Genomic DNA, 25,104 nt, shown 5'->3' with positions numbered 1-25,104 from the left:
GGGAGGCAGAGTTCAGATTAGAATGGAGTAGCTTCTGGTTCCTAATATTTTTCCCTTTCTCTTAAACAATACTACTTAGTTTACATTGGATTGCTTAACAAGTAAAGGTAAAACATCTTGTATAATCTAAAAAAAGCATCTACTTAATTTAAAGATGTGGCTATTTTTTTTCTAAAAAAATGCTTTGATGCTTAGAATATGTTAGAATATCTTCCTTGTAATTAGAATTTATGGTGAATTCTTTGATTGAGTATATGGGCCACATTTAGATAGTTTCACCAGAAAATGCCTCCCTTATTAGCCTATTAATGTCATTGAACTTTCACTGTGAGAAAGTCATGCCTTGGGTCAACACTCTACCTACTTTTAAAATTCAAGAATAACACCTTATGGCTCATTTTGCCATAAGATGATCATAGAATGGGCTTCTTCAGTTTAATAGCCAGAAAAAGTTTAAATAATTGAAGGAATGAAGCATAAATCTAAAGCATGGGATCCTTCCGGAAGAAGGAAAATCTGGATTTGGGTTCTAAGCAGCCCTGGAACATAATGAGGGCACTGGACATCCTCCCGAGATGTTTCTCACGAGAAAGGAAGAACCAGAGAGAAGAGATAAGTGGGTACTGAGAAAAAGCTTTGCTTACTTCTCAATTTGTTCTTGTAACCAGTTAGGGGCCTCTGGGTGGGAAAACTTCACTGAAAGTTAAATTGTATGAATTAAAACTCTAAATATCCACCATCAAGTCTTCTTTAATGCCAGAATAAATGGATAGAAGAGGTAGAAAAGTGTTCACATTTATATTGGTTGATTTGCATGTGCTATCCATTTTTTTTCTAACAAATATCTGGGTCAACTGCTGCTCAATTTCTGACACTCAAAAATATGAACTCATTTTTAGTGTGCATAAAATATTTATTTTTTAAGAAAATATCTCTCTCTTTAATTGATTAATAGGTATAATGGACATAGTAACTTGTGCTTTTCTTTGTTTTTCTTTGCATCTTTGTACATTGGGAAATCACTAAATGAAACTGAGACATGTATGGACAACAAAAATTCTGTCAAGAAAAACCACAAAAGCTTCCATTTATGAACGCTTTTGAATAAAAAATGCCTCTTCTAAAAACATCAACTTGTACCATAGTTTTCTATATCTACACAATGGAATACTACACTGCTATAAAAAAGAAGGAATTCCTACCATTTGCAGCAGCATGGATGGAACTGGAGAGCATTATGCTAAGAGAAATAAGCCAGGCAATGAAAGAAAAATACCACATGATCTCACTCATTTATGGAAAATAAAGAACATTATAACCTGATGAATAGAAAGACAGATACAGAGGCAGTAAAGCACTGAACAGACTGTCAAATTACAGCAGGAAGGCTGGGGAGTGTTGGGGAGAGGGGGAAAGAGATCAACCAAAGGACTTGTATGCATGCATATAAGCACAACCAATGGACACAAGACACTGTGGGGGTGGGGATGAGGGCATGTGACAGGGGGTAAGGGAGGCTGGGGGAAGGTCAATGGGGAAAAAAAGGAGATATATGTATTACTATATGTAATACTTTAAACAATAAAATAAAATTAAAAAAATAAATAAAAACATTAACTTACCTCACTGGCAATATCTCTTGAAGCCTTGGCTGCTTGGATTGGAATGGCATCCACACGCAAGTCATAGCCTTCCTTCTTGGACTCTTCTAAAGCAAGTTTATAGAGTTTCTGCAGAAAAGAGAGTCATTAAATCTCTCCTCCTTTCATAAAAAAGAAAACTGTTAATTATTAAACTTTCTTCATCCTCATTTAAACTACAGAAACAAATTCACAAAGTGAAGTATTAGGGTGGGTTTGTACAAAATTTGGTTTCATAGGCACTTAAAGATTTTAAGGCACATGTTCTAAACTTTGGAATTTTATTGATTGGCAAATTTCAAAAATTTGGGGTTGCCAAAATTTTGTCTTGTCAAACAAATACATGCTAAAAAACCCATTTACTATCACTATCATAAAATAAAAGAAAGGCTATTTTAATATTAAAAAAGGAGCAAGAATAAGGAAAGTATTTTAAAACTAAATATATTTGGACTCATAAAAAACTCAATGCCTTGTCCTTTTTCTTCCTCATTTTGTTGTGGATTATCATTACAGACTGTGATCTATTTGTAGAGTTTCAGAATCATTGGCCTGATGAAAATGTTGTTCCTGAATGAAACACCTAGAAAAATGCTTTCAAATAACATTAAATGGTAACCAGAACATTAATAAAGCAGCAAAAACAATCATTAGCAAGTGAGTTCTAAGCCAGTGCCTGCCTGATAAATAGTTGTTGAACCAAATAATGACTTGATACCCACATTGTCATATAGGGGAAGGCTTGAGGAGTAAAATTCCTATTGGAATATTCCTCCATAAGCATTCCATTCCCTGATATTCTGTTACTAAAGGATTGGCCTACTTTGTAGATCTAACATATAGTCCAAAATTGAATCAAGGGAGAACTATCTCTTACTGGCAATGTTAGTTTGGAGTATGTATAATATATTAGTCAAAATAGTTCATTAAGAAGACAGTTACAACAGTTCATTTTTGCCTTTCTGTTCATGATAAAAGCAATAGTTTACTCACATCACTATAGTTTATTCTGTTAAGCTTGGCTAGCATGATTTCTGGAGTGTCAGGCATGACATGGATTGTTTTCTTATCATTGTCCCAGGCTTCAGTATATAAGCGCTATGGAAAAAAAAAGATGAGAAAAATTATTTTGGAGTTCACAGATACTTCTTTGATTATGTGCCAGTCATCTCTCCTCTATACAAAATAGAAATAAAATTATTAAAGTTGCATATAGTTCTATCTTTTATGTAGATAAATTAGTATTTCTAAGAGTATTTATCTCACTATTTTGTTCACTCAGTTTTTTTGTTTCTTTAAAAAAAATTTATGAAAGTATAATTGGATTGCAGCATTTAATCTGTAGTTATAAAATAATTATAGCACATTGCATTTTTAACATAAGTTTAATATAAGTAACTATGATATTATAATGAAGAAGTAATTTTTAAAAGTATCATAAACCCTATGGGAATTTTTAAAATGTAGTAATATGTTAGCATTTTTAACTTGTTCTAAGGTGAATTTTGGTATCTAACAGGAAGGAGTGAAGACTTACCTTATTCATGTTTATAGCATTGCTCTTTGCCAGCACCTGCTCCGGGGTGTCAGTTATGCTGGTAAATTTCAGTGTATCTGGACGCTGACGGTAGATATTATCACTCAGTATCTCTGTGGCCCTCTTGGCTTTAACAACTTCCAAGGAGCCAATTGGAACCCAGCCAATGCCTTTCATCCATTCAAGGTCTGACTTATACAAATTCTGCAAATCAACAGATTAAAAAACCACATTCATTAATTAATGTTTCAGATTCACAGTCACAAAATGGCTCATACTAGAGAAAATACAAAGTACTGATGAACAGATAAGGCTCCCAGCACAGTCAATCACTCATTCATAAACATTATTGAATCCAGAGTATATTTTTTTCCTAAGTATCTTTTTGTATAGAGTATTATACCAAGAACTAGGAAAGATTTTTTTTTATATATAATAAAAGACACAGTCATGTCCTTGAGTGTATTACAATTTTTTTTACACAAGATAGTATATTAGATATTTCCCAAATTACTCCTTTTATTTTACTCTCAATAGAACAAGCTAATTGTTAATAAAATTAGATTATTGTTTTCTTAAGAACCAACTTTATTTTATTTTTTATTGAATTTATTGGGGTGGCATTGGTTCACAAAACCATACAGGCTTCAAGTGTATAACTCAACAAAACATCATGAAAAAGATAAGAATGCCTTAGAATTTTCCTGTCAGTAGGTATAAAATATAAATGTTTTTAAAAATAACTTAGTGATATATACTTTTGTTTCCTAACTCTCTCCACACTACCCTCCATTGACATATACATACATTTCTACCACTTCTGCAAAAAATAAAAAAAGTGTAGCTATATATTTTTTGAGGATTAAGTTTCATCTAACTCAGACAAAGGAAGCCTAAATTACCAGGAAGAAATATACCTGTATAAAATTGATAATATATACTTTATTTCCTCTTTTACCTATAACTTTTGGGGAAGAAAAATTGTGGAATAATTTGTAGTGCTACCAAAGGGAAACTGTTTTGGAACATTCAATTGTATACTATTTAAAAATATCCAAACAAATTCCAGTTCATTGGTACTAGTCAGAACCCATGGACATGCTTCAGATCTGCTTTATGTTCATGCAGAACCAGCATCAGGAATACTCACATCGCTCTGGAGGTCATAAGCTTTCCGAGCGTGGATGACGTCATTCTGGTCAGGCAGGCACGTCCACTCATGAAGGAGATGTTTATAGTCCACATCACTGACCAAGGTCTGACATTTCTTGGCCAAAACGATGCCAAGCATGTCCACCGGGCTGCTGTATCTGGTCTTGTATTTCTCAAATTCTTTCTTGTACTCGCGGGCACTCAGCACTTTGGCAATGTGAAGGGACCACATCATCTTGGGGTCATCATGGATTGCTCGGGCACCAATGTGGTGACCCAGTTGCTTACGATAAGCTTCTTTGTATTTGTACTGAAAGAGAGAACCAGTAACAGAGGAGGAAGTTTGACGAGCTCTTCCCTGTTGTTCTTGCTGTGGTGATGCTTTTCTGGGAAACCCTTAAGACACTAGGGGTGTTTCATCATGTGCTGCTGTAATGCTACACATTGGGAGCATGCTGACTCCCAAGGAAGAGGCTGGGGTGCTTACTCTCATACTCCCACAGTATAACTCTCCAATGACTCCTTTACATTGTGCTAAAAATTATTTGTTGGCAAAAAGTGATTAAAAGTGAACATTGAAAGGCTGAGCTCAATTAGAGTGACAGTGTCTCAGAAGTCGGTCATGTGGGTGGGTACATCCGAGATGTGTTTACATGGTTCCTTAATTTTATTTTCCTAATGCATGCTGAGAAATTTCCTCTGCACAAATAATCGGGGGGGCGGGGTGTAGTTTAAAACCAGGCAATTTTTGTTGTTTGATGGGTATAGAGTTTCAGTTTTATAAGATGAATAAGTGAGAACATACTTAACACTACTGAACTGTACACTGGATAATGGTGTTATGTGTTGCTTTATCATGCTAAAAAATGAAAAACCTGCAAAAATGGACAATATTGTTACTCTTGGATTAATGTCTAGGTTGTCAATGAATCTGATATTTTTATTTTTAGGGTAAAGGAATATTGATTTTGTGGACCCCTCAGCAGGAAAACTTATAGCTTTCTTGCTATTCTATGTCCTTCTTCAAGTCATGGGCAGAACTCAGTTAACCTTACTTCTTTCCTGGAGTTTTTGCCTTGGGTCATCCAGAGGAGAGCTCAGGGGGCTTTAGCAGTAACTCAATACATGTCCATCTAACTAATCAAAGCACTCAGTTTTATTAAGCAAAGCCCAAGTGACAAGAATCAAAGGAACCACATTCCACGCCAGGCTTTGTCCTGTGATGCTTGTGACCTTGGGCAGGTTACCTACAGTTTCAAAGCCTCCATGTATTTGCCTACACAATAAAGGTGGCTAAGATGGATGATGACTGAAGAGACTTCTAGCTGTGTTCCTATACGGTGATGCCCCATGTAGGGACTGGCTTGTTGGTAACAAAGATAGGGCCTTCATCAGCTCTTACATCACTGGCGATGTCCCTGGAGGCCTTGGCAGCCACAATAGAAATGGCGTCACTTCTCAAGTCATAGCCTTCTTTCTTGGCTTCTTCCATGGCCTGGCGATAGAGGCTCTGAGAACAGAAGTAATACCTTTTAGGTACAGCACTTGCTTTCACTCTAAAAATGTATTTTTGCTAAAGGAAGACTACCTTAGGATGCAGAACTGCACTAGTATATTCTGCTTTAAATATATTTTAAAAAGATATAAGCATGCCTCTTCTTTATAGATACATTGTATTAGGCAAAAAGTAATCAATATGGGTAAAACAATGAATATGGCCAAATCTTGAAAATGAGTACTTAGATTTTCCAATGTTCTCAAACTGAAGAAAAGTCTGCCTTCCTCCTCTTTTGTTAAAAATGAAGACACATGCACGTACATACACACACATACAAAATCACGATTTTTCCTGAATAAACCAGATAATTGTTCTTTGTCAAGAACAACTGAGCAAGAAGCTGTTTCTGCAACAGTATTTCTCTGCAAAGATATATGATGACAAATTTAGCTAGAGATAATGCATAAAAAATGTATTTTACTGTCTTCGGACAATTCCAAAATGGATAAAGCTAAGAATTCTCTTTCAGTTCTTGTAAATAAACAAATAAACCTCAAGTTATTTTGAGCATGTTAAAAATTTAATTTTCATGGTGACTTGAGTGTGAAGGGAAAAAAATTAAAGTTACTAAGCAACTATTTTGTACCAGGCTCCACACTGGGCATATTATATATATGACCTTATTTAGTCATCACAGAAATTCTTCAAGATAGACATTTTTATCTTGTTTGACAGATAAGTAACTGAGGAAAAATTCACAGAACAAATTTGTAGTAAGTACTAATCTGATAAGAGTAATAAATATTTTTAATTAAAATTACAATTTGTTTCAATCATTAATAGTTGACTTTGAGAGCTTTTCCCCCCTTTCTGGAGAAATTTTTGTATTTATCAATTTCTCTATCTATTTTTTGAATTCAGTAATACATATATTCAGGGTAGAGTAATGGGTATAAAAATAAAATTATTTGGACCACATGAGAATTAAACCCATAATTCTGACCTTCTTACTACACCAGCAAAGATCAATGTGGTCAGATCAAGGAAATAAAGTAAATAGTCTTACCTCACTATAATTTATTTTATTTTGTCTTGCCAACGTAATTTCAGGTGTATCAGGCATGATATGGATTTGGGTCTTGTCTTTGTCCCAGGCTTCTGTGTACAAGCGCTGTGAAAGATAAAAAGGTTAATGAATTAGAAACACAATGCTTGCTGTAAACAGGAGTTTGCAATTTAGAGATCATGACAAAGTTGAAAGCCAGCATCCTCACTATCTGTGCTGTGTGCTTTAGTATACCATACTGTTCAGTCGCTTTGATATTACAAGATATACACTGAGTGGCCAGATTATTATGATCTCTGAATGCATAATAATCTGGCCACTCAGTGTGTGTGTGTGTGTGTGTGTGTGTGTGTGTGTGTGTGTGTGTGTATTAGAGGCCCGGTGCATGAATTCGTGCATGGGTGGGGTCCGGCCAGCCTGGCCAGGGGGCGGGGACATGGGTGGTTGGCCGGCCTGCCTGCTGGTCGAACTCCTGATCGAGGGGACAATTTGCATATTAGCCTTTTATTATATAGGATATACACTGAGTGGACAGATTATTGTGCTTTCAGAGATCATAATAATCTGGCCACTCAGTGTATATTATCACTAAATATAAATGTAGACTAAGATATGACCAGTAAACATGTGTGTTTCATTTCAAGATCACCTCCATTCCAATTAAATGAAAAGCAAATATTTCCAAGCATATATGCACATCCATATGCACTGTGGCTATATAAACAAATCCTTCTCATAGTTTTGTTGTTTGTTTGTTTATTAACTGCAAATGTACCTGGATTAGCCATCTCCAGATTTCTTATTTTATAAATGTTATGGAGATGTGCATTTGACTTGTTTGTTCTATATTTACCTAGACGAGTACCCAACAAGAAAGAAACCTTCATACAAAACCATGTATAACTCTCATAGACTTCAAACAGTTTGCACACCAAACAGCTGTCCTATTCTTAATTCTGGCTATTTCACCAAAGACCTCAAAGCAGAAATTCCCAAATATATTTTTGAAATCCTAATGTAATTGAATAGAGAACTCAACCAAATCACTACACATAGATGGCAATGGAATAAGACAAAAAAAAAGATGAATTAATTATCAATATCCAAGAGCATATAGCCCTGTTTTACTTTCCCCCAAATTGGGGGCTCACCTTGTTCATGGTGATGGCGTTGTTCTTTGCCAGCACCTGCTCCAGGGAGTCAGTGACGCTGGTGAATTTCTGCTTGTCTGGAGGCTGGCGGTAGATGTTGTCACTCAGGATCTCTGCAGCTCTCTTGCACTTGACCACATCCAGAGACCCAATGGGGACCCAGCCAATGCCTCTCATCCACTGGAGATCTGATTTATACATGTTCTGGTGAGATAAACACAAAGGCAAGTATTACTCAAGCTGTTATGACACTTGATTTAGAAAATAAAAGAAAAAGACTGGAAACCTTGGATAGCCAGACTCCATGTCTATGTCTTTTAAAATATAAAGGCCAATTGGATAGAGCTTCATGTATTATGATCTCTTTAAAAGAAAAGGCACAATGAATGAGGGGTGAGAGGAAAAGCATTATTCTTTCTGAGAGCTTTATCTAATCCTAGATCACTATCTATGTATTAACTACAGTTATTTTCAACCTTTTAAATCTCATGGCACACATAAACTAATTACTAAAATCCTATGGCACATGGAAAAATAAGTTACATTTTTTGCTGATCCGAAAAAAAAGGTATAATTTTGACTCATTCACACCAGACGGCTATTGTTGTGTTGGCTGTTGTCATATTTTAATTCAACAATCGAAGAAAAAAAAGGTCAGTGCCCTTGACAAAATAGTCAGGTATTGCATGTTTTAAAAATTCTTACAGCAAGATGGCTGAATATCACTGTATCACTATCCTGAGGTTGGTCACCATTGGTATTTAATGGGTGTCAGTACTCACGTCGCTCTGGATTTCATAGGCCTGCCGAGCATGGATGACATCGTTCTGGTCGGGCAGGCACGTCCACTGGTGCAGGTAGTTCTTGTAGTCAATGTCACTGACTAAGGTCTGGCATTTCTTGGCCAGCACCACTCCCAGCATGTCCACAGGGCTGCTGTACCTGGTCTTCGACTTCTCAAAGTCCTTCTTGTACTCCCTGTCACTCTGGATCTTGGCCACATGCATGGACCACATCATCTTGGGGTCGTCCTTGATGTTCCGAGCTCCAATGTGGTGGCCAAGCTGCTTGCGGTAACCATCTTTGTATTTGTACTGAAATAAAAGCAGTGATTTTAAAAATAAAATAAATAGAAAGGGCTAAAAGTTTCATTAATTTAAAAGTTTATTATTTCAAAATTGGTAATTCTTTCAGGGAAATGGAATCATCTGAATATCAACTTATTTCCTCATCCTAAACTCTGATTAGACTTCACAATACTCCCAGGGGTCCTCAGACTTTTTAAACATGGGGCCAGTTCACTGTCCCTCAGACCGTTGGAGGGCCAGACTATAGTTTAAAAAAAAAAAAAACTATGAACAAATTCCTATGCGCACTGCGGGCCTGGGACGAGTCGGCTGCTAAGCAGGACAGGCAGCGGCACCCGGCGGGCTGGATAAATGTCCTCGGCGGGCCGCATGTGGCCCGCGGGCCGTAGTTTGAGGACCTCTGCGAGAAGCTATGCCAAACTACATAGTTTTATAGTTTGCAGACATTAAGTCCCTAAAACAAAAGAAGCAAAACTTTTAGGAAAAATCAGTCAGAATTATATGCTGCCTTTTCTTCATCTTGGGCCAGTGAAACCAGAAATTTTACATATGATTTTGAGAATGCTACTCCTGAGTACACAGGTACCATTTCACCCTCCAAATCACCTGTTACCCCTCCCAAAACCCGGCTCTGCTGACTTTTATTTGACTCCTTGAAATGGACTGGCTTGGGTTTTCCACCCAGTGTGTCCGGCTCTGTCAGACATCAAATTTGGCTGAGGTTTATTGGGATTCCTCAAGTAAGAAATCAGATTCTATAACTACAAGAAAGCATATTGTTGGAGGTGGTGGGAAGTGCTGACTCTGGATATTTTCTCTCCACTTCAGGTAACAACATGTCGCAAATCCTAATGTATATTTATGGAAGTCTGAGTTCTCCTCCAAAGGACCAACTTCCTTTAGAGACAGTGGAAAGAGAAATCAGGCTCACCCTTTTGTTGGTTTTTGGTTGTTTGCCGTTGCTTTTCTGTTTTTGATGAAAAGGACCTCAAAGGAGGCACTTAAGATAATTTTTCAGAGGAAGAGTTGGCAAAAATACAGAGCAGGTTTCCCTAGACCTAGCTGTAACCAGGTCTCTTTCTGATGTTGAACCAATACATGTAAACCACGTAACTTTTTAAAAACTTTTCTGGCATTTTCTTATTTCTCTGTGAGTTCTGTGCTCAAAATATGGAGATGAATGCCTCATAATTGTAGACATGAACAATTGTATATTCAAATTTAATTTTATACTGAAGTTTAGGATGCCCTTCTCTATGGGGCCTGAATATTAAAGTCTTTTGGAGTTAAAAATATAAAAAAGCTTTTTCTAATGAAAACCATTTCTTTCATTTAAATCACAATAAATGTACTTAATTGGCACCCAGATGCAGCTCCCTGTTGGAATGATGACCGTGATGACCCCCTGTCCCATCCAGCCATGTACATGGAGTGTTGTTACTCACATCGCTGACAATGTCTCTGGAGGCCTTGGCTGCCACAATTGGGATGGCATCGCTTCGCAAGTCGTAGCCTTTCTTCTTTGCTTCTTCATTGGCGAGTTTATACAGAGTCTACAGAAAGAAAGTCAAGGTTAAAGCAAGAGGCCTGAGAGCAACCATTTGGAGATTTTCAAGTGACATACCATACCATTTTAAAAAGGATAGATTCTGGAAAAAATTTAAAGTCCTAGCAATATTGAAAGTAAATAAATCATATCTTACCAAAAAAAACCTAAATAGCATTAGAAACAAATGAGATATATCAATGGGTAATAACATTGATATATTAATCTATTATTAATCTACTATGATACATAATAGATTAATATATAATATGTAGATTTATATGATATATTATGCATATCAACAGAATAATATAATCTAGTATATAGATTGATGGATAAAACATCAATCTATACATATTTTGAAATGAAAAAGAAATTACAGAATATGTTTATTTGTTTATAATATATATATACTTATATACTTTTACTCATTTCTTTATTACTTAACATTTTTTGACAATCATGTAATATTTTATCATTTTTAGAAAAAACTGAGAAAAAAATTGAAGTACAATTTAAAAAGTAGATAACTTAACCATCTTCACAATTTTGATTCTAAATTTTAGCTGTATCATGTTAGTAACACATGTACCTATGACATTGCATTTTAATAAAAAATCAGTGTTGTTAATGGAGAATACTGCTTTTCATGCCTGAGGCTCTCTTTCTACAAAAGGAGCTCAATTATTTTATCTCTGGCCTTATTCCTTTCCCGGGTGCCCTTACTCTCTGCCCCTGGAGAGGTATAGTGATTTACTGATTTATCTGACTGTAGGGCTGGGATAACTGGGTATGCCCAGCTCAGCCCTAAGCTGTTCCCTCTAGGAACAAGCTCAGTGCCCTCCTCCATGTCTGTGGGCTCTAAGCGGGACCTCACCCTGAGTGGGGTGGAGCTGATTGTCCTGCTACAGGGTGGCCTGTGCCTGGATGAGGAACCCAATTCTTTGGTTCAGTGAGAAGACTGCCTCTCCTACAAATATGTCCTTGAGTCTAACTTTAGTAGTAACAAAAGTGAGATTTTAGTTTCATGTCTACTCTTTAGTTTTCCTTCTCAATTTTACTAAGGATCCAGGTGGGGAAGAGGTGCATATTAGCAGAGCCCCCTTAACACATTGCCAGATTTAGCAAATAAAAAGATAGCATGACCAGTTGAACTTGAATTTCAGATAAGCAACAAATAATATTTTAGAATAAATATTGAGCCGGTGTTTTATCTGGCTATCCTACCTCTAGCAATGCCAAACATACTACTAAGTCCCACTAACTCACACTAGCAGTGGCCATACGCTGAAAAGGTAATGTGACTTCAGTTTGCCTGTGGAGTCCTATAGCAACCCAGATCTGAAAGGTCGGATGGGCTGAGTGTTCATATCACGGAGCCGCATGTACCATAATAGCTGAGCACCTCCATAAAAGTAAGTGCAGCAACAAAATAAGTGTCGCACCACAGAACTTCGCTCCTACCTCACTGTAGTTGAGTTGGTTCTGCTTTGCCAACATGATCTCCGGGGTGTCAGGCATTATATGAATTTGAGTCTTGTCTTTGTCCCAGGCCTCTGTATATAAACGCTATCAAAGAAGATATTGATGGAAAACCATTTGAAACAAGAATTACAAATTGTCAACTTACAACAGGGTTATTACTGATCTAATTAAGAAAAATAAATTGGACTCGAATGTAAGATATTCAATTGGAGGTTTGAATCTTAATGCTGATTATCAAGGTGTAAAATGGGAATAACAGAAATCATTTAGAGGCTTTTAAGTATGCAATTTAGGAGGTAAATGTGACCCCACACTTTCATGGATAATACAACTCCACTAGTCATTAAAGTATAATAACATCTTTTGCATCCTGAAGAAGCTTGGCAGCTGGGGCTCACCTTGTTCATGGTGATGGCGTTGTTCTTTGCCAGCACCTGCTCCAGGGAGTCAGTGACGCTGGTGAATTTCTGCTTGTCTGGAGGCTGGCGGTAGATGTTGTCACTCAGGATCTCTGCAGCTCTCTTGCACTTGACCACATCCAGAGACCCGATGGGGACCCAGCCAACACCTCTCATCCACTGGAGATCTGACTTGTACATATTCTGGGAAGAGGAAAAAGGCAGAAATTCTTCACTAAGACCAATAGATTTAGGGTAAAGATGCAAATGGATTCAGTAATAAAGTGCCATTCTAGTTGTTATTGTTTTTCATAGAAAACAAGCTCACTGTATTAGGCAGACAAAAAAAGGAACTATGTTCAAAAATGACCCCCAAAACTGTCTCCTATCCCTAAAAAAAGTGGTCAAATATTTCAAGTTGGTAGGAGAGAAGTGATCCAAACTAATATCTTCTGTAAGTCAATTCGGTGAATGCTGTTGCAATGTTGCAATGTCCATGTACACAGGAAAAGAGTGCCAACCAGAGTAAATAAATGTTAGTCCTCATCAAATCAAATAGTCTGCACCTACTAAAAGCCATATTTTAAGAATATTGATGACTTGTTGAAATGTCAGTAATGCAATATTAAGTGAAATAATAGCACATAAATTATGTAGATACATTGTCTGGATAAATTATAACAGCAGGAATGGGCTTTTTCAATGGTTGGATTATGCTGGATTATTATTGCCTTCTGTGTACTTTTTCTCATATTTCAAAATATCTGTAATGCTCTTTTAAAAAAAGAGAGAGAAGTTAAACTATAATGATGATTTAGAATCCCTGAAGCCCAGGGCAGAAGTTGGACAGTTGTTACACTATCCAAGACTCAGGGCAATAAGGGACCATTTCATTGGTCCAGGGCCCAGTCTAGTCCCTACCAAGTTCTCAGGAAGGGAAGCATTAACTTCTTTCCAGAATCATCTTTTCATATTTTTATTTCTCACTTTACTTTAAATCATTTTTTCCCTGCTAAAGACTTTTGTAAAGAGCAATGAACTCATAGATACAGAGAATAGACTGATGGTTGCCACAGGGGAGGAAGGGCTGAGGACTGGGTGAAAAAGGTGAAGAGAGTGAGAAGTACAGATTGGTAGCTACAAAATAGTCACAGGGATATAAATTACAACACAGGGAAGATACTCAATAATATTGTAATAACTATGTACGGTGCCAGGTGGGTACTGGAAATATCGGGGAAAGACTGTAAAATATATGATTGCTTAATCACTAGGTTGTACACCAGAAACCAATACAAAATAATATTAATGTAAACTGTAATTGAAAAAATAAATAAAAAATAAAAATATTTATTTAAAAAATTGTGTGTACCCATAACATATTTATAACTATATCACAACAAAAGGATTGGACCTTTGCCCGACTCGTTACAAGGATTTTACCTGTAATAACAATGAAGTAGAAAAATAGACTGATCCTTTGCAGTCTAGACAAGAAGCCTATTGGAATTGTCCTGTGCTGACTAGTTATTGTCCCCTAAATAACAACAGGAGGAATGAAAACATTAATATTTATACCTCTGGAGGGCCTTTTAATGTTCAAATGCTTCCACATTATTAAGTCTGTGTCACAGTGTGAGGGAGGCGATCATGAAAAGAGGCTCAACAGATTGGAAGAATGCAAGCTGTCTGTCACTGCTGTCACTCCATGGAGGGCATGAGCCATTTTAACTGCCTTTCTTTTTGGAAAGAATTTCAAAACACAAGGTTCTGTATGTCCAAAACTACCCAACAGATGTGAGAGTTTTCACAGGTGGGCTATCCCGTTTCTAAGAACAGCCCGGTAATGTATAATTATTATTAATTAGTTTTATTCTCCAAAGTCCTCTAATGTTTAATGATTCCTTCAAACGTTTATAAAATAGGTGCTGCAGGAAATGTGCTTCTCACACCCGGTTTGAGATGGTGCACCTGCTTCTCTTAGGTCCAGCTTCTGTCACTACCCTGTGACCCCTCCACAAAGAGCCAGGCCAGGAGGAGAAAGTGTCACTGAAATGATCCCATAGCTTCCAGGCTCAGTGACTTTTTTTTTTATTTCCTAAGAATAACATTTAGTGACGTAGCAGGCATGAGTATTCCATCAATTACAACGCCATTTGTTTTGTAAGGAGAGCTAAAAACCAATTTCAGTGTAATTAAAAAAAAAAAAGGAATGTTGTTGCCCCTTAAAAAAATAAAAGAAAATGTCTCCCTCTGGTGGACCCTGAATTCTAACATTGCTTAATTCCGGTTTTACTTTTATAAGATCAAATCCAGTTTATAAACTTACCTCCTTATAAATCCTATTAACATATTCACAATAAAGCCATAAAACTATAGACTGATTCAGATATCAAATATCACTAAAAAAAAAATCCTAGTTTGATAGGCCATCGATTGTATACAAAGAATAATTTTTGTATAGTTTGTTTCTGCACACAGCTCTGTTATAGATGGTGTACTCACGTCGCTCTGGATTTCATAGGCCTGCCGAGCGTGGATGACATCATTCTGGTCGGGCAGGCACGTCCACTGGTGCAGGTAGTTCTTGTAGTCCACATCACTGACCAAGGTCTGGCACTTCTTGGCCAGCACTACCCCCAGCATGTCCACGGGGCTGCTGTACCTGGTCTTCGACTTCTCAAAGTCCTTCTTGTACTCCCTGTCACTCTGGATCTTGGCCACATGCATGGACCACAACATTTTGGGGTCGTCCTTGATGTCCCGGGCTCCAATGTGGTGGCCAAGCTGCTTGCGGTAACCATCTTTGTATTTGTACTGAGATGAAAATGGACAAACCAGGTTTTTATGGTAAACCCTTAGAGGCCCCAAGACTACAAAATCATCTTGCTTACATTTCAGTTGTAAGTTGACTTTTGCTAATAAATACTAACTCAAGCCAGTATCCTGACCTTTACCCTAGAAGTTTACAGAGGCAGTTCAATAGATGTAATCAGTATAATTGCAGTGTATGCCCTAAATCACTGATAGCCTGGTAATAAGAAATAGTTCTGGAGGCAAGATGTGCACACAGTAGGGAGAGGTTACCTGTGGAAGTGGGGGAGGGGCTATTTGAACCTTGGAGAAATGGATTTTATGCACTAGCAGCATGTCAGGAAAGAGATGCACTTGGTGACATGGTGTGTTTAATGAGCAATGACAAGACTGTCTGGTTCCTGCAAGGGTAGTACTCTAGGTCAAGGGCTATCTGCAGTAGCAACTAGGAGAATTTATTATTTCATAATGGATCCATGCATTCTTTGGTGATGGCAAATGTATGGCATCACTTTGAAAACTGATTATTCTAGTAAAGTTGTAGCAGGCCAACTGGGTAGAGTGTGCTCCTAACATGGGCCAAAAATGTTTTTATTAGTCTATGTTTAATGGTTTTATCCTGAAATCTGAGCCAATTATCTAAAATATATGCTTCTAGTCTTAAATAATGCTGAGAAAGTATAGATGAGTCAGCAGGAGGCAATATGGTACAGTGAAAAGGAATGAGGTTGTCTGGAGTTTCAACGCCGTCATCCACTAAGAGTTTAACTTTAGACAAGTTGCTTAAGCAATCCACAAAATGGGGATAATGACAATAGGGTTTATCATCCTAGGGTAATTATGAACAGTAAGTAAAATAATAAATAAAAAGCTCTTAGCAGAGTTATCAATACTTTGGGTTGTTATTATGATCTCATTATTTATTATTATTGGCATAAATCCATTTGTAGGGGAAGTCCAAGATACACTAACTAAAGTGAGTCACTCACATGGTTTTCCAATAGAAAGGACCATGTGTTACCATATTCCTGAATTTGGGTCTGTATTTTTAGAGCAGTGTCCTGTTCCTCAAGAATTCCCTGAGGCACCAGGAAAGGATGCTGATTTTATTCTGAGAGGTGTGAGCTACAGAGCCAGGTGCTGGTTCTGATCAACTGCCTTCTTTTCGTAATCCTGTAAGAGTGAGTTGTAAGGCAAGCATCACATGCACTTTAAAAATATTGTATGTTAAAATGTTACATAAAGCCAAACCCAATTCTCACTGAAAGAACTTACGTTTCTGACTTATGCTTCCTATAAGCACTGTGATAATTTTTACATAAGCATTTCCAAGCCTGCAGCTACACTCTGACCATTTCCTCATGGATGCATCTGTCCCTCTTCTTGGTGGACCAGAGTTAACTATGTCCTAAAGGTTACAAACTCCTTTTATGAACATCACATTTTCCATTTCGCTCAAAATTAGGTTTTTTAAAATCCCCACAAACACATCGGGGTGTATTTTCAAAGGGCTAGGAACGTTCTTTGTAAAGATTTAGTTCAGTGAAAATGTCACTTCTGATGGGTCAGATACTTGGATAAAACGAACAACTCACATCGCTGGCAATGTCCCTGGAGGCCTTGGCTGCCACAATCGGGATGGCGTCGCTTCGCAAGTCATAGCCTTTCTTCTTTGCCTCTTCATTGGCGAGTTTATACAGACTCTAAATTTGGGCAAAAAAAATATATCAGTTGGATGTTGACACTTATATCAAAAAACTGATGGGGGAATTGAAATAATTCACTATGTCCTACACAGGTAGGTGCCTATAATAACCTTACTTTTGAGAGATCTAAGCCTTCTGCATTTTCAGCTTTTGGTAACAATGAAGAGCTAGTTATATAAGCACTAAAATTATAGGTTGCACACCCCCGGAATAAAATGACTTAAGATGGCAGCTAACCTATCTAAATTATTTAAATTACATTTTGCAGAAGAATAATATACTGTTGATTTACACTGTCAAAGAAACACCATTTTCTTTGCTGGCAGTACAAAGCTCAGAGAAATAACCAATATATTCTCAGACAGAATCTTAGAGCCACAAACACCTCCACAGGCTTAAACAAAGAGGTTCAATATAAGAAGAGATTGCAGAGAGAAAAATGTCAGTCTTTGAACTGAGATTTAAATTGCCAACTATGTACATGCAGGATAGGGTAAACTCAGCCTAAGCCCATGTAAGATGTCTTAGGGTTTCAGTTGATCCCAAATTCCCTGTGGTATGGCAGGGGCACAGCTGCCAGTGTGCCCTGAGACACATGGTGCAGAGATGGAGGTCAAATGTCTAAAAGAGGAAATAGGACAGCAACTGTAGTCTATACTGATCATTCCTCACTTGCAGAATTTTGTTTGTTCTGAGAGTCATGTTCTAGCAGAGAGGTCATATGAGCAATGCCCAGGCACTTGGGATGTTTGGATTAGACGAGAACCTGGGTTGAGGTGGCTGGGGAGGTACCATAGTTGCTATCGGCCTCTCCATGGAGTTGGCACAGATTGGTTCTGCATAGCCTCAGAGGACTATGTGTGTCTGCAGAGAGAAATCTTTGAGTCAATACATCAGAAGCACCTTCTCATGGAATTTTCCAGAACAAATGGGTTGACTTACGAGATAAACTTCTTTTCACTGAGAACACTTAAGCAAAAGCAGGATGACAACCTATCGGGCGGGGACTCCTGTACTAGGAGAGGCTGACCTCTCAGCCTAAACATAGGTGCTTCTGTGATGGTCCATGGCCCTATGCTCACAGAAGGTGAAAAGAAAATGGGCTTGCTAATATGTACACTGCCAGGTCCTCTCTGCCTCTGTTTCTCTCTTTCTCTGTGTTATTTGGTACTACTACTGTGATTTTTGTCCTTGACTCAAAAATCTTAAATTTTGATCCTAAACTATAATTTAGGAAAAATATATTACATGGGGAAATATGTTTAGCACAGCTATACAGCACAATGATGAAATAAGTGTATATTTGGTCTATTGCTAATTTCATAACTTAAAAAAATTAATAAAAGGAAAAGGTCTAATTAATCTTATGGTTATTGCTGAAATCATTAGTTCTTATAATTGTACTTCCAAAAATGTAATCTGTATTACTTGAAGTTTGATGTTTAGGATGGTGACTGAGAAATGCAAGAGTTGCTATTCACATGGAGCAAAAAGAGATTTTTTATAAAGTTGTCCTTTAGTATTACATCCCCGAGGAATAGATGAATTGTAGTAAGAAACAGCATGCAAATGTTACGAAATTAGCATCTGCTCCCACCTCACTGTAGTTGATTTTGTTCATTCTTGCCAACGTAATTTCTGGGGTGTCCGGCATGATGTGGATCTGGGTCTTGTCTTTGTCCCAGGCTTCTGTGTATAAACGCTATCAAAGAAAATACTTAATGTCATCAGGGGGAAAAGTCAGTGTATAATTAGTAGGAATTTCAGGGCCATAAGAATTTTATAAAAAAACAACAAAAGGCTATGCATTTTTTACATTATGTATTTTATATATATTTCTCAAGTGAAGTAATCAGCTCATAGTAAAATAGATATTTCTAATAATATGAAATACAATTTAACAAGAGGAAATTGAGAATATCTTTTATGCAAAGATGACTTCCATAAAGATATGCCATTTTATAAAAAAACCATAAAATAATTACTAAAGTAAATATTAGGAATAACATATCAGATTGATATTTTAGATAGATATCTTTTGTTGCTCAATGCTCTCTTTCTTTCTTTCCTTGACTATGCTTCTTTTTCTTTAATTCAGCTTTAGAAGTCCTACCTTGATTCCCTGATTTTTGAAGCCTCACCTTGTTCATGGTGATGGCATTGTTCTTGGCCAACACTTGTTCCAGAGAATCAGTCACACTGGTAAATCTAAATTGGTCTGGATGTTGGCGATAGATTTTATCACTCAAAATTTCAGTTGCCCTTTTGCATTTTTCCACATCCAAAGAGCCAATGGGAACCCAGCCAATGCCTCTCATCCACTGCAGATCTGACTTGTACATATTCTGTTGACACAAATAGTCAATAAATGGTTATCTTCATTGGGAAAAGTTTTCATCTAAAGGATATGAAATAAAGTAAGAGCATTCTTGAAAATATAGTAGACAATATTTCTTTTTGGTCTGGAGGGTTAAACCATTAACACAAGGAAAAAAGAGATGCTATTCCCCCCTTTGCAGGGGTTGGTGAAGTTGGTGCCACCTATTGCTACCTTCTCTGAGGAGTGTGAGTTCACTGATTTCCCACCTTTGCATGTCTTTATGATCCTCAGGTACTCACATCGCTCTGGAGGTCATAGGCCTGCCGAGCATGAATGACGTCATTCTGGTCAGGTAGGCACGTCCACTGGTGCAGGTAGTTCTTATAGTCAATGTCACTGACTAAGGTCTGGCACTTCTTGGCCAGCACCACCCCCAGCATGTCCACGGGGCTGCTGTACTTGGTCTTCCACTTCTCAAAGTCCTTCTTGTACTCCCTGTCACTCTGGATCTTGGCCACATGCATGGACCACATCATCTTGGGGTCATCTTTGATGTTCCGAGCTCCAATGTGGTGGCCGAGCTGCTTTCGATAGCCTTCTTTGTACTTGAACTAGAAGAAGAAAAAAATGCTGATAGTCACTTATTTTAACTTAAGTAAAAAGCAATTACTAAGGCCACATTTTTCTATTCTTTAAAAGATAATGATTTGACCTAAGTACATAAGTATGCATCTTGTAAACCATTTGGAAAATAAAGCATATATATGTATACAAAAAATAAAATAAAAATGAAGACATTATTCTGCCATTCTGTGATAACACCTGAAAAAAACTGCTTTTTGTGGTGTGCGTGTATATGTGTGTGTGTGTGTGTATGTGTGTGTGTGAGAGAGAGAGAGAGAGAGAGAGAGAGAGAGAGAGAGAGAATAAGATTAAAATAAGAATCATACTGTACATAGGTTTGTGCTTGCTTTTTCAATTATCATATAAGGATTTCTCTGCATCATTAAATATTCTCTATAAATATGAATTTTAATGGTAACAGACATTATATTGGTATATATTAATACTTCTAACCCTTCTGTGATTGTTGAACACTTATATTTGAGTTCTGATAGTTACTTTCCATATTTTGGAAATAAATACAAAATATTTTTGAGCAAATTTATGCTTTAAAGAAAATAAATATCCATAGCCAGCCACTGGATGCAGAGCCAAACATATGGTCCATATGAATGGCTGGACTCTGAATAAAATAATGTGTCCCATTTATTCAGCCCTTATATGTTCATTGGTTCACAGGGCATGGGTTAGGAGTTGAAGGAATCCTACAGTGAGTGTGGTTATATATAAGAATACATCATGTGGAAAAGCCAAAAGGATGTCTGAACTATAGTCAAATACCCAATGCTTTTATTCAGCAGGAAATAGACAATATTTTGAAATGCAAGTTGCTATGAACTCAGACATAACTAGGAATTAGCCTTTGTGTCAAGAATTTCATTACCATTATTTTAAACTATTTACTGAGAAAAAAAAACCGTTAGCAAGAACTTTAACCTCATAGATTAATTGCTCTACCATGTATTTAGGAAAAAAAAAAAAAGAAAAAAGAAATCTTTGAGCCAAAGCTAAGGCGAAGAACTTTTCAGGTGCACTTACTTCACTTGCAATGTCTCTGGAGGCCTTGGCCGCCCTGATGGGAATAGCATCTAGCCGCATATCATAGCCTTTCCTCTTGGCTTCTTCTAGGCCAAGTTTATATAGTTTCTAAAGTAGAAATAAATCATCATAAGTTTGATTTATAAAGTGCAGTGTAAGGAAAATGTATCATGCACCATAATTATATTGCTTACCTCACTGTAATTTATTTTGTTTTGCTTAGCTAGTAAAACTTCAGGGGTGTCTGGCATAATGTGGATACTGGTTTTATCTTTATCCCAAGCTTCGGTATAGAGGCGCTAAAACAAACAAACAAAAAGACAGGACTAGTGCAAACCAGTAATGAATAGATACATACAACTAATCTGGTTCACCAGAGTACAGAGCATCTGCTCTATGAGCTGGTATTTGTGACACCTTCAGGTCCAGATATCTCATGTCAGTAAAAGCATAACACTCACTTAAAAAACACTTTAATACAAAGCAAAATAATTGAATATGATTTTTCTTTTATAGAAACAGATTTCAGTGTTTACATTCACACACGCGCACACACGCGCAAACACACACACACACAATTAATACTCCTCCCAAGAAAAGAAAAAACTTACATGGTTCATGGTAATAGCATTGTTTTTTGCCAAAACCATCGGCATGGAGTCCATAAGGCTGGTAAACTTGAATTTATCTGGGTGTTGACGGTAAACATGCTCACTCAAAATCTGCATAGCTCTCTTGTTCTTCTCATCCTCAAGAGAACCACTAGGTAACCAGCCAATGCCTTTTAGCCACTGAAGGTCGGCCTTGTACAAATTCTGAAATTGTAAGTGAAAAATCACTAAACATAATAATATGCCCCTAAAATTATAGTATAGTAAAATATAATATACATTTCAATGCTTGAATTCATGGTAAATTAAAAATTTTTGGTACGTCATGTGAGTCAACAAAATATTCAAATTTGAAGCAATATTTTGGAAAACATTTTAAACAGCAGCATATATAGAAAGACCCAACTCTTCTGTGTCAGCCATGTAGAGGCTTCTACCAAAACAATTGGGGCTTTGCTGGCTCTTTCTTTGTGGGATAATATTTGGGTGCCTGGATAGAGTGTGGGCATTAGTCCAGGGAAGTTGTATAAACTCAACTCCCTTCACTTTGGGGGAACTTTGATACTTAGGAAAGCATATGTGGTGTTTTATTAGCGAAGGAAAATCTTAGACTCACATCACTCTGGAGGTCATAGGCCTGCCGAGCATGAATGACATCATTCTGGTCGGGCAGGCACGTCCACTGGTGCAGGTAGTTCTTGTAGTCCACATCACTGACTAAGGTCTGGCACTTCTTGGCCAGCACTACCCCCAGCATGTCCACGGGGCTGCTGTACTTGGTCTTCGACTTCTCAAAGTCCTTCTTGTACTCCCTGTCACTCTGGATCTTGGCCACATGCATGGACCACATCATCTTGGGGTCGTCTTTAATGTTTCGGGCTCCAATGTGGTGGCCAAGCTGCTTGCGAAAGCCTTCCTTGTACTTGTACTAAAGGGAAAAAAAAGTCTCATCTTCTTAGAGATTAAGTTATATTGCCACCTTTGTGGCAAATTACAAAGCACATTAACTACAAATATTTCACTAAGCCTAAAGAGCCACAGATATACGTTCTTTTGATGGGAAAGATTAAAGGCTAAATCCAGTTCAAATTTCATGCATAATAAATGAATCCTTGAGCTATCCTCATCCCACACTGCATCTCGAATCATTTCACTCTGTTTTAATTGGTTACTCGTTGAAAGTTTTTGTTCAATTTAAATTGAAGTTGAGACTGCTCAGAAATGATACACTGCAATCAAACCAATGAAATTGGGATAAAGTCTTACTTCACTGGCAATTTCTCGGGATGCTTTCGCTGCTTTGACTGATATGGCATCAAGGGGCAGATCGTAGCCTTTTTTCTTCAGCTCCTCATAACCCATTCGGTAGAGTTTCTGTCAAAAGATGAAGATCACTTTGATAAATAAACAATGGAAGCCTAATGAATCCAATGTGAATAGTAACTGTACTCTAGAATACTCAGATGCAATGGGAAATTATGCCCATCGATTGCTAATGATGCTGTTTTAAACTTCAAAGCTCTTCAATTACCTAGATCAACAAAATCAAATGTCAGCTCCTTTCAAATGCTTATGAGAATGAAGCAGAAGTAAACTGGTAGAGAAATGAAATTAAATACCATTTAGGTGCTGTTTTCCAATTAACTTAAAGTGTTTCATTTGAAGTTTCTGTTAGAAAAGAGCAATATATGAGAATGTCATTTAATGCCTTTTCATCTAACACATCTAGTGGGGCAAAAATCATGCCTAGTGAGTTGTCTCTTCTGTGTAGCTACAGCGTTGGGATATACTAGTAGCATCTATTTCACAGTCTAAGGTCATCCAGCATAGGATTACATCTGTAGGTATGAAACAAAGTCCTTCATAATTTTTAAATGTAAGAGTTTTTGAGGGAACTTTAAATATTGAATTTGAAAAGCTTAAGTGAAATGATGTGTTTCTTCAGTTCTGTTACATAATTGAGAATGCCATTTAATGCACTTTATCCAGAAACCAGATAGTTTAAAATGCCTATTGATCTTGGATTTGTGTTTATGTATATACTAGAGGCCTCATGCATGGACTCGTGCATTGGTGGGTCCCTTGGCCTGGCCTGTGGGGATCGGGCTGAAATGGGCTCTCCAACATCCCCTAAGGGGTCCCGGATTGCGAGAAGGCGCAGGCCAGGCTGAGGGACCCCACTGGCACATGAATCCTTGCACCGGGCCTCTAGTATGCATATAAGATCTTTGGTTAATCTCGTCCTGCCCTCCCCTCCCCTCTTCCCTCTGAGATTCATCAGTCTGTTCCATGATTCCAAGCCTGTGGTTTCTGCTTCTGTGTTGAGCGTCTGCCCGCTGGCCAGTGTGCATCATAGCTACCACTGGTCGGCCGGTCACTTAGGCTTTTATGTATATAGATAGTTTTCTTTTTGTGGCATTTCTTTAATACTGTACATTGCTTCATATTAAAGTCTTTCTATTAGAGTTTAGAATTTGTCTTTAACATATTTAATTTTTATGTCTAAAAACTTCAGGAGGTTATGGTATGTTGACAATAAAAATAAAAATGAAATTGTCCTGCATGAGTTATTTATGCTCATTCATTTGAAATTTCATTGAATTTTGTGTGTGTCAGGCACTATACTAGTGAAGCACTGCAGATCCAATAGTAATTGTCTCTGCCCACAAGGAGCTCCTATCTGTGTGGGGAGAGTGATATAAACCATTACCTTATGACAATATATGTAATGATGGACTACAAAGAACAGACAGCACACATTCCCACTCTGCCTGAGATAGGGAGTACCAATTATGTTGATGGTCAAGCTAAAAGCCACTAAATGAGGAACCTAAGTCACATGTAGTTCATTAATGAAAATAATTCAGGCATTCAAAATAACTTCCAAATAAATTTACTGCCTTAGAACCAATTAAAATGAACTTTCTGAAAACACATGCTGAATTGGAAACTCACATCACTTGTGTTGATTAAGTTTGCTTTAGCCAGAATAATGTCAGGTGTATCCGGCATGATGTGGACTTGAGTCTTGTCCTTGTCCCAAGCTTCTCTATAAAGTCTCTAAAATGAGAAATAAGAGTTTTTCAGTGGAGTTGTTAGATTAGTGAATGACATAGTTAACTTCAAACAGGATTATTGAATTCATCTGAATTAAGCCTTATGACTGATAGCATAAGCAGATAGCATATGCAGAAAACAGCTCTAGTATTTCTTGATTTATCTGGGACATAATTGCCTTTCAAAAGAGAGCTTTTGGATTACCTTTTCCAAGTTACAGATAACCCTGCCTATAAGAAGTCAACCCAAGTAATGGGAGCCTTTGCCAAGATCATCAAATGGAGCAGCAATTCCCCATCTATTAGACTGTAAAAGTCTCCCTCAGTGTTTCATTGGGAGACTGCCCTTGCTTTCTCAAAAGATGACATAGTCC

General features: G+C 37.4%; 1 protein-coding gene across 1 annotated transcript in view; it reads right to left on the bottom strand.

Annotated features, from left to right (window-relative positions):
• NEB (nebulin) overlaps nucleotides 1-25,104 on the bottom strand; it is a 198,051-nt gene that overhangs the window by 92,441 nt on the left and 80,506 nt on the right. The window contains exons 55-76 of the mRNA XM_080669929.1: nucleotides 24,630-24,734; nucleotides 22,941-23,048; nucleotides 22,291-22,602; nucleotides 21,675-21,878; nucleotides 21,258-21,362; nucleotides 21,064-21,171; nucleotides 19,701-20,012; nucleotides 19,223-19,426; nucleotides 18,679-18,783; nucleotides 16,971-17,078; nucleotides 15,067-15,378; nucleotides 12,562-12,765; nucleotides 12,143-12,247; nucleotides 10,578-10,685; nucleotides 8,827-9,138; nucleotides 8,045-8,248; nucleotides 6,894-6,998; nucleotides 5,732-5,839; nucleotides 4,328-4,639; nucleotides 3,178-3,381; nucleotides 2,634-2,738; nucleotides 1,623-1,730 (exon numbers count right to left, since the gene is read on the bottom strand). Coding sequence (XP_080526055.1) covers nucleotides 1,623-1,730; nucleotides 2,634-2,738; nucleotides 3,178-3,381; nucleotides 4,328-4,639; nucleotides 5,732-5,839; nucleotides 6,894-6,998; nucleotides 8,045-8,248; nucleotides 8,827-9,138; nucleotides 10,578-10,685; nucleotides 12,143-12,247; nucleotides 12,562-12,765; nucleotides 15,067-15,378; nucleotides 16,971-17,078; nucleotides 18,679-18,783; nucleotides 19,223-19,426; nucleotides 19,701-20,012; nucleotides 21,064-21,171; nucleotides 21,258-21,362; nucleotides 21,675-21,878; nucleotides 22,291-22,602; nucleotides 22,941-23,048; nucleotides 24,630-24,734 — 3,858 coding nt within the window. The remainder of the gene's footprint in view (nucleotides 1-1,622; nucleotides 1,731-2,633; nucleotides 2,739-3,177; nucleotides 3,382-4,327; nucleotides 4,640-5,731; nucleotides 5,840-6,893; nucleotides 6,999-8,044; nucleotides 8,249-8,826; nucleotides 9,139-10,577; nucleotides 10,686-12,142; nucleotides 12,248-12,561; nucleotides 12,766-15,066; nucleotides 15,379-16,970; nucleotides 17,079-18,678; nucleotides 18,784-19,222; nucleotides 19,427-19,700; nucleotides 20,013-21,063; nucleotides 21,172-21,257; nucleotides 21,363-21,674; nucleotides 21,879-22,290; nucleotides 22,603-22,940; nucleotides 23,049-24,629; nucleotides 24,735-25,104) is intronic.

This window comes from Plecotus auritus (assembly GCF_963455305.1).
Source record: "Plecotus auritus genome assembly, chromosome: 5".
NCBI classification, from domain to species: Eukaryota; Metazoa; Chordata; class Mammalia; order Chiroptera; family Vespertilionidae; genus Plecotus; species Plecotus auritus.
This window is presented reverse-complemented; position numbering and strand designations above follow the sequence as displayed.